At 37.7% G+C, this 10055-nt stretch overlaps 1 protein-coding gene across 1 annotated transcript; it reads right to left on the bottom strand.

The window, feature by feature from the left end:
• Positions 1-5642: 5642 nt before the first annotated feature.
• LOC139703613 (olfactory receptor 2L13-like) lies at positions 5643-6581 on the bottom strand. The gene has a single exon (XM_071607101.1). The coding sequence runs from the start codon at positions 6579-6581 to the stop codon at positions 5643-5645; it is 939 nt and encodes a 312-aa protein (XP_071463202.1).
• Between the last annotated feature and the right edge of the window lie 3474 nt (positions 6582-10055).

The following is a 10055-nucleotide window of genomic DNA, read 5'->3' as shown; positions in this document are numbered from 1 at the left end:
TTTTCAGGGATAACAGGAACATAGCTCAACATCATAAAGGGTATTCACACTAATCCCCAGGCCAACATCATTCTAAACAGAGAAAAATTAAAGGCATTGCCTCTAAAAACTGGGGGGTGGGAGGAGGGGGGAAGCCCTCTTTCACCACTTCTATTTAACATAGTTCTTGAAACACTGGCCAGAGCAATTAGACAAAAGAAATCAAAGGGATATGCATAGGAAAAGAAGAACTTAAATTAGCACTATTTGCTGGTGATATGGTTCTATATATACAAGACCCAAAAAGTTTCACCAAAAAACTTCTAGAAATAGTAAGTGAATTCAGTAAGTGAAAGTCGCAGGATATAAAACCAATACCCATAAATCAAAGGCATTTCTGTATATTAGTGACAAATCCTCTTAAAGGGAAATGAGAAAAATTACTTCATTTACAATAGCCTAAAAAAAATACTTGGGAATCAACAAAAGAGGTGAAAGATCTATACAATGAAAACTAAAGAATGCTAAATAAAGAAATCTAAGAAGGCCTTAGAAGATGGAAATATCTACCTTGTTTTGGATAGACAGAATTAATATTATCAAAATGACCATAATACCAAAAGCACTATACAGATTTAATGCAATTCTGATCAAAATCCCAATGGCATTCCTCATAGAAATAGAAAAAGCCATCATGAAATTCATCTGAAAAAATAAAAGATCCAGAATAGCTAAAACAATTCTCAGCAAGAAGAGTGAAGCAGGTGGCATCACTATACCAGACCTTAAACTGTACTACAGAGCAATAGTGACAAAAACAGCATAGTATTGGCACCAAAACAGACTGATAGACCAATGGTACAGAATTGTGGACACAAAGGCTAACCGACAAAATTACATTGTCTTATATTAAACAAAGGTGTCAAAAACATACATTGGAGAAAAGATAGCCTCTTCAACAAATGGTGCTGGGAAAACTGGAAATCCATATGCAACAAGATGAAATTAAACTCCTATCTCTCTCCCTGTACAAAACTCAACTCAAAGTGGGCCAAGGACCTAGGAATTAAACCAGAGACCTTGCATCTAATAGAAGAAAAAGTTGGCCCTAATCTTCAATATGTGAGATTTGGCCCCAACTTCCTTAATAAGACTCCTATAGTGCAAGAAATAAAACCAAGAATCAATAAATGGGATGGAATTAAACTAAAAAGTTTCTTCTCTGCAAAAGAAATAATCTGTGAAGTGAATAGAGAGCCAACATCTTGGGAGCAAATTTTTTTCCACACATCAGATAGAGCACTAATCTCTAGGATATATAAAGAACTCAAAAACCTTAATTCCAACCCCCCCCCCCCCAAAACCAAATAACCAAATCAATAAATGGGCAAGGACCTGAACAGACTTCTCAGAAGATAGAACAATACTTTAAAATAGCAGTTGCTGTTTAACCACAGATGTACAAACCTTAATTTTTCTAAGACTAATTGCTCTAGAGAATAAGACACAATGTAATTAGTATTTTTAAAACTTTTTGTCACTTTAACATATAGATACAACTTTGGTTTATATCAGTACATTAATATTTGTTCTTATGGAACAACTGTGAACAGTTTTAACTGTTTGTTACTTATATATAACCAATTTAGTTATACATAACCGTTTAATATTTATCCTTTATTTATAGACTTTACGTTACTTAATTAGACCCTCTTATTGTTTACTTAGATGTATTACAATTATACTTTGCCACATAAAGTCTTTTTTACCTGGAAATATTTTTTTCCTTTCACTAAATAGATCGTTATATTTAGAAACTTTTAATATTTTTTAATCCAGTTGATCCATTTCTGTTTATACTTTGAAATAACCCTTATAAATTTTGGAATTTATATAAGTTACTCTATTTTAATAAGATGAAATGCTTTGTTATTTACAGTACTCTAATTGAATTATAGTTGAAGCCTTTGGACTCCTTGTATATAAAACTATACCAGTTGGGACATTAACTTTTAATGCCTTTTTTTTTATCTCTAGCTTTTACTTTTGACCTTTTTTTAGAGCGGTTTTCAGCCATTTACATTTTAATGCAAGCTTTAGTCAGCATAGTTAAAACCTTTTAACCATTTTTTAACATTAGAAACAAACTGAGGTAGGGCTGGGGTTGTGGCTCAGGGGTAGAGCACTGGATCCTCAGCACCATATATGCATACATAAAATAAAGGTACTGTGTCCAACTACAACTTGTATATATATATATATATATATATATATATATATATATATATATATATATATATATATAATATTAATATATATATATATATAATATTTATATATATATATATATATATATTAAAAAATGAGGTAGAAACTAATACAAAACAAAAAAAGGGAATAAACAATAACACACAACAAACAAAACAAGTAATCTTATTTTAGTTATGACAAAAAGTAATTTTAAATGTCTTTTTAATTTATCAATTTATAAAAGCACCAATAATGTTTAAGTATTTTACCTTATGAAATTTAAGGAATTAAGAGTTTTTGATATTATATTTAACAGTTAGCATTGTAACTTTGTAAACCAATCATATGTCTCTAACAAACACATCCATGGTTAATTTCATATATGTCAGATCTAATTTACTTATTTTTTTGAAAAAAAGCCAAGATATCAGCCTTGAATAGCATTAGTCATTTTTTTTCCTATGAAGAAAAAAATCCTAGAGACAATGGATATTAGATACTTTATAGACATTAACATTTTATTCACAACTGTTTGACCACCTAGAAACAAAACTGTGCATTAGTAAGTTTAAACATATTTGTACTCTTATTTATTTATCCTATTTAAATTGAACTTTTTAAATCATCTGAACCAAAGGTATTTGGATCCATTTTTAAATTTTAATTTATGAGCTTGTATGTCAATTTTGGTACCAAATATAGCAATAGACATAGCAATACATGTAGATAGACAGTACACCAGTACACCTACACAAAACAAAGAGATAAACAAAAGCCTGGTAGGTTATTTTTTTAAAACCTATTAGATTGAGAGTTAACTCTTATAAATCGGCCTTAGAACAATGCAAAATGTAATCAGAAAAACACATTAACCTAGGCCTTTCAGATCAAAATTATGAATTTAACAAATATAGAATTTTAAAAGTCTTCCTGGCCTTTGTCCTGAGGTGGTCCTGCTCATCAAAGGTGAAAAGAGTTAGGGAAACATAAGACAAATGATGGGGCCTTATTCCTCCTTGAAGGAACTTCCCAAAGATGCAGCTCCATTGGTCTCCTTGGGAAAGTCCCCAGGTTGGGGTCCCATTCTAAACTGTTTTTTCTGGTGTCTTGGATAGCAGCCACCAAATTTTTGCCTGACATTTTTAATAGTTGGGAGTTTTTCATGCTTGCAAATACTGAGAAACAAAAGCCAAATTTTCTAGACAAAATTATGCTTTTTGTTATACAATTTAGAAATAATAATTTTATAAAACACTTTAGTTCTAATCTGCCCTCTGTAGGAACTGACATTGTCTACCCTGCAGGCCACCTGGCCCAGTTCCTAAATGATGGCATTCTCTAGAATGCTTTTATTTTCTTTTTTTTTTTACCTATAGCTTTTACTTTTGACCTTTTTTTAGAGCTGTTGGCAGCCATTTACATTTTAATGCAAGCTTTAGTGAGCACAGTTACAAACCTTTTAACCATTTTTTAACACTAGAAACAAACTGAGGTAGGGCTGGGGTTGTGGCTCAGGGGTAGAGCACTGGGTCCTCAGCACCACATATGCATACATAAAATAAAGGTATTATGTCCAACTACAACTAATATATATATTATATATATTATAAATATATTATATATATATATATTATAAATATATTATAAATATATATATATATATATATATATATATATATATATATATATGGTAGAAACTAACACACAAAAAAAAGGGAACAACAATAATAAACAACAAACAAGACAAAAACACAAGACAGACAATAAAACACACAACAGGTAAGGCACCAAAGACAAATTTAACTGACAGAAAACCAGGCTCAGACCAGAGGACTGAGTAAAAACCAGACTTGGAGCAGAGGGCTGAGTAAAAACCCTGACTCAGAGTAGAGGACCGAGGACAAAACCAGGCCAGAGGATTAAGGAACGTCTGGCTAGCCCTGGACTCAGAAAATAATGCCGCATCCAGCTTTCCCCAGCCTCTCCAGGTGCATATCCACACAGATCAGACTTACCTTCCCAGGGAAACACAGACAACTCTTGGTAGTTTTAGATGGTGGGGGTCAGGAGTGAGGAACATCTTATCAGAGGCCTTCCCCTAGGTGATCTCTTTGCCAAGGTCCCTCCCTTGGTAGTCCTGAGCGATCTGCAGAAAGCAAGAAAAGTAGGTCTTGGTGGGACCTCCAGATGTTGTGGGGCAGGTCACTCAGAAAACACACCAAGTCCCAGTTTTGTCTAAAGAGTCTTTATTTAGCCAGCTGGCAACTGCTCCCCACAGGACCCATAACTATCTCTGCAAGGAACAGCCCCAAGCCTGAGCATTTTAGGATATTTAAAGACAAAAACTGCAAAACCCAGATCGGGGTTGATATAGCTGCAAGCAAGCAGGTACAGAAGCTGAACTAGGCAGTCAGAGCGACAATGCAATGGGTACATTGGTATTTCCCATGGGACTTTCCAGGTTGGCATAAGGAGCAAGCAAGCAGAAGGGAAGTGGGTCAAAATGATCCTAGTTGAGTACAAGTTAGAGAGTGGTTACTAACATCTAGGCAGTCTCTTACAGGGTACATGCCCAAGAAAAATGAAACCAAAGAGAACAATTTTACATTGTATAAGAATTGCTATTTTGTGTTGCCAAGTATGTCATGCTTGGTAACTATTAATGGGTACAGAGGCTGGGCTTTCCCATGGGAGAAGCATTTCTTACATGACATGAAGTCTAAGGGTAAAATGGAGTCTGTTTGCTCACTGCCCATATAGCCTGGCCCATAACACTAGGAGCCTCTTGAAGCTAATTATTTTTGCAAGTATTAAAACTAAAAATTAAAAGAAAAATGGCTTTTTGTACAGAGTTTCAAATACAATTCTTTGTCCCAAGACAAGGGAACATAGTCAAAACAATAAAGCACATTGTGTACTAAAGGAGAAGACTGCAAGTCACCAGAGGTCCTATCATCAGTAGACACTGAGTCATGTGACCTTGGGACACCTGAAATATGTAACTTGCAAGTTGGTATGGATTATAAAATCCACACAAGGGTCTGCAAAATTAGAATGAAAACAAGATATAAAAGCACAATAATAATATCAGATATGTAGAAATGATAAACGTCAAATTCAGTACAACTATATTTACACTAATATTACTTTATGTAAAAAAGTTGTAACAACAGTACAATATAAATCAATCCATTGTTCATGCTGTATTAATTATAGCATTTCCTATAAAACACATGTAATAATTATTATACTTATGCTTAGAAATTGATATATCTAATTAATTTTGCTAATAAATATATTACTAAAAATCTAATTACATATGTAGATTATAGTATACATCTATAGGTCAGCACTGTTCTAGAGTTCCTGTCTGCATGGAGAGAAGCCATACAGAAGAGCAGAGATGACCATGCTCACTTCTTTCTGGAGGAGAGCATCCCCCACACTCTTCCCATGGCCCCCAGCACCTCCTTGTTCCTCAGGCTGTAGATGATGGGGTTGAGCATGGGGGTGAGGATGGTGTAGAAGACAGCCAGGCTTTTATCCTCTGCTGGGGTGCGGAGACTCCTGGGCCGGAGATAAGTGTAGACAAAAGGAGCATAGTAAAAGGTCACCACGGTTAAATGTGTGGAGCACGTGGTGAAGGCCTTTTTCCTCCCCTCTTTTGAGCGCATGTGGAAGACAGCAAAAAGGACCCGTCCATAGGAGGCCATGATGCCAAGGAAAGGAAGGAGGAGAAATATGACTGTGCTCCCAAAAATTGTGTACTCATAGACCCAGGTGTCCATACAGACCAGAGGCAACATGGTGGGGACCTCACAGAAAAAGTGATTGATGACCCTAGACCTGCAGTAAGGAAGATGAAGGGCATAGATGGTGTGTACCAGAGAGTGAATGGAACCCAATATCCAGGTTCCTATGATCATCTTCAAACACATGATTTTACTCATGCGGACAGGATAGTGGAGGGGGTGGCAGATGGCCACAAAGCGGTCATAGGCCATGGAGGCCAGAAGTAAGCCTTCAGAACATGCGATGGTGACAAAGAAGAACATTTGCACACCACAGCCCAGGAAGGAGATGCTCTTCTGGCCAGAGAGGAAGTTGATGGCCATCTTGGGGACAGTGGTGGAGATGTACATCAGGTCCATAAGGGAGAGCTGGCTGAGGAGAAAGTACATGGGGGTGTGGAGTCGCGGGTCCAAGAAGATGAGGGCAGTCATTCCTGAGTTCCCCAAACAGGCGAGAACAAACACAAAGATGATCAGGAGCAAGAGAAGGAGGCCAGTTTGGTTTTGGGGTAACAGGCCCATTAAAATAAAGTCATTTAAAGTTTGGTTCCATTTCTCCATGAAAATGCACTGCTTTAATTTCTTTGAAATATAAGCAAAATTAAAACTAAGACCTAAACCTGAAAAGACACAGCAAAGAAAAATAAAAATGAATTGACTTCATTTGTGTTTTTTAGAATGAATTATTTTTCCTTCAACACCATATCCTTGTTCAACTGTATTTAAGACCTGAATAGAATGTTCCTGACCCAGTTCTCTCTGTAACCATCTCAGCACATCCTGGACACGTACATGTTCTTGGAATACAAAGTCTATACCAAGCACAGGAAACCCAGTGAGGTAGCTGGAGCCTTCCTGCCTGATGACTCCTGGCAGGAGCATTCCTAGGACTATGCACCAGGCTCAGCTCTGGAGGAAGCCAGGATCCTGCTTTCCCAGCTCCCCAACTCAGCACTCGTGTTCACCACAGACATGGCCTGTGGGGCGCAGAAGTGCCCTGTGTGCTTGAGTCTACATCCTCAGTGACTTCCCCTCCTCCACACCTTTAGTGCCTGCTCTCCCCTCCCCACTGGCACTGCTGCAGCTGAGTAAGCCAGGGTCTTCTCCCAGAGCTGTGCTGCTCACCTCCTAAACAGAAGCTGCTCTGCTGGTCCTAGATGTGGGTCACCATCCAAAGCATTGTTCTTAAATGTAAGGGTATTTTATGTTATATAAGATCCAACCTAATTACAATAAGGTATTTGCATAGTCTCTCTTTCCTAAAGAGGTGTCCTTTTTCTGATGGCCTGAAAACCCAAAACAAACACATAGAAATCCATATACATTTTTATTGTCTTCATATAAGCAAATAGCATGTTAAAAGTGACAGATTAAATAATGTGCAAAATAGTTTTCACCCTGTTTTTCAGAGCACCAGTTAGAACTAGCATGGTAATGGAAATATAGCATCAGTGTAGATATAGAAATGGAAATATAGCATGGGTGTAGATATGGGAAACACACACACTCAGATATTCTTATTTTTATGGGAATCTTTAGATGCCCCAACTTTGTGAACTGTTCATCATATTACATTATTTCCTATAATTTATCAACAGCTCAAATTCTGTAAATTTAGGCATTAATGTCTTCATTTTAAAAATGGAATTCATTGATGTGAAGAATAACATTTTTATACTGAGTTCTTCTGGGTAACAGGCTATGAGCTCATCTACTTGCTATTTTAATCATTTAGTAATGTTTTGGAAAATTCGTGTTAGCATTGGACTCCTCCAAGAGATCATGCCTGATTCCACATGGGGACCAGGTGAGATCACGGGGACCTCAGGTGATCATTTTATCTTCCTGTCCTGTAGTTACGTTTTTACCTAGTCCAGGCAGGAGAGTGGGTCTTATGCTGAGCCGTCCAACTAGGAAGATTTGGAGCAGTGGTGCCTTACTGACTTGTAGCTTACATGTTTGTAATTATCATCTTCATAGTTAATCATTTAAGAAAAAGAAAACAAAAGTTAGGTGTTAATCATTTAGAGTAAAATAAAAATGAGTAAAATTCCCTTCGTAGATAACATCGTTGCTTCTTCTGCCCATGCCATGACTAGGAAATTTATACCTGGAACTTGGACCCTTCATAGCCTCTCTTTTCTCTTTGTATCATTCCTGTCATGGCAAGTTTTTCTATCATTCAGTCTCCTAAATATTCAGAATTGTGTTTTATATTTCTAGTCTATGTGTTTTGACTTCTTTATTTATATAGACTTGGTATGAGATTTTCTACTTTATATGTTTGTGTTCTTCCATCTTAAAAAAATACTGATGACACACCCTGTCCCAGCTATTCCTTTGGATTCTTATTTTGCATTATCAATGTTGAAAAGGAAGGAAAAGATATTAATAATTTGTTGCCATTATTCACATTTAATAATTTAAAATCAACTATCACTTTATAAAACTCTAGTAAGAATGAATAAAACTGTGAGAATTTATCATAAAACTTGGAAAGCATTTTGATAGCTATGAAATTGACAAATACTGATAGTTCAATATTCATGGTCAGGAGCCCAACAGGAGCATAGAATCACAGCACAAAAGAGATGGGAACACAGGCTCCTCTGCTTCTAACAACTTTAGGAACAAAAAACTCAAGATCTCACAGAGAAGATAAAAACACCAGATCCACAGCATGTGACACATTTGTTCCTTCATATTGAGTAATTATTGATGGCAGTGTTCCTGGCTATTGACTTGGTTTAATGGTTAAAATAGACAACATTCCACAGTCTGTAGCTCATATTTAGTGGGTGACACAGACAACAGAGCAGCAGCTCAGATGCATGCTGTGAGATGTGTGGACATTAGTGACAGCAAGAACCATAGAGCAGGGAGGAAGGACAGAGGGACAACTGGGCAGCAGCACTGAGCACCTCTCCAAGGAGGTGCTGCTGGGGTCCTCAGGCTCTGGACCACTCTGCACAGACTGAGGAGCAGGACCAGTCCTGGAGGGAGCCTGCCTGGGTCATCAGGACAGTAGCAGAGACAAGAGGGCTCTGGAAACTCAGGCCCCAGGGCAAGTGTGAAAGGAGGAGAGGACTCAGACTCTGCTCTGGACCAGCGAGAGGCCAGTGGGTGTGGCATGGGGTCAGGTCCCCTTCTGGAGCTCACACAGGAGGCTCTGGTTGAGGAGAGAGCTGAGAGGAGGAGCCCAGGGCAGAGACTGGGCAGTGGGCAATGAGGACAGCTGGGGCTACCCTGGGTTTAGCAAAGGAAGCCAAGCACGCCAGGGACCCCTGAGGCCTGGGCACATCAGCATAGCTGGGTGCCACTTAGGGACAGGGTAGGACACATTGAATCCTCTGTCTCTGGTCCCCATCTCAGGGGCTATTGCATCATAGGCTCTCAGCAGATCTGTTGATTAACTGAACCAAATATTAGCCTCAGACATAAGTCAGAATATAGACCAAAGTGAGAAAATGTGACTGGTGTTATCAGTCCTTCTTTAGCCTATAGACCCTGAAAAGTATGCATGAGCATCTCTCAGGGACTTTCTCCACTCCTTTGGTTTGTCCAAGTTTAACTTCAGAGGCAGACAGGAGCTAATAGCCCTGGCAGTGCCAAGCCCTGAATACTTAATATGCTATAAGTTTATGCCTTCTTTGGGCCCATCATTTTGAAGAGAGACCTGTGCTTACATTTAGACTATCTACTGTATACATTACAACTCAGAATATTATTAAGAAATTTTGATGGTAGTTTACTAGAATAATTTTTTTTCTAAATTGAACTCTCACATTTCAGGCAATGGTTGAGATCAGCTCAGGACACGTACATCTGTGAGTCTAAGCTTCTAGGATCTGGGTCATTGGAATTAGACATGAGGGTCAATTTTCATTGATTACCAGTGACTTAATTAATCAGGCATGGAATTTTATTTCATATCCCAGAATTACATAATACACCTGCTCTTGGCTACTTTATTTCTTGCACAATAACCTTCCGGTTCCTATAAGGTTGAAGTTTAATCTCTCCCTTCATCATCCT

Source organism: Marmota flaviventris (genome assembly GCF_047511675.1).
Source record: "Marmota flaviventris isolate mMarFla1 chromosome 5 unlocalized genomic scaffold, mMarFla1.hap1 SUPER_5_unloc_1, whole genome shotgun sequence".
NCBI classification, from domain to species: Eukaryota; Metazoa; Chordata; class Mammalia; order Rodentia; family Sciuridae; genus Marmota; species Marmota flaviventris.
This window is presented reverse-complemented; position numbering and strand designations above follow the sequence as displayed.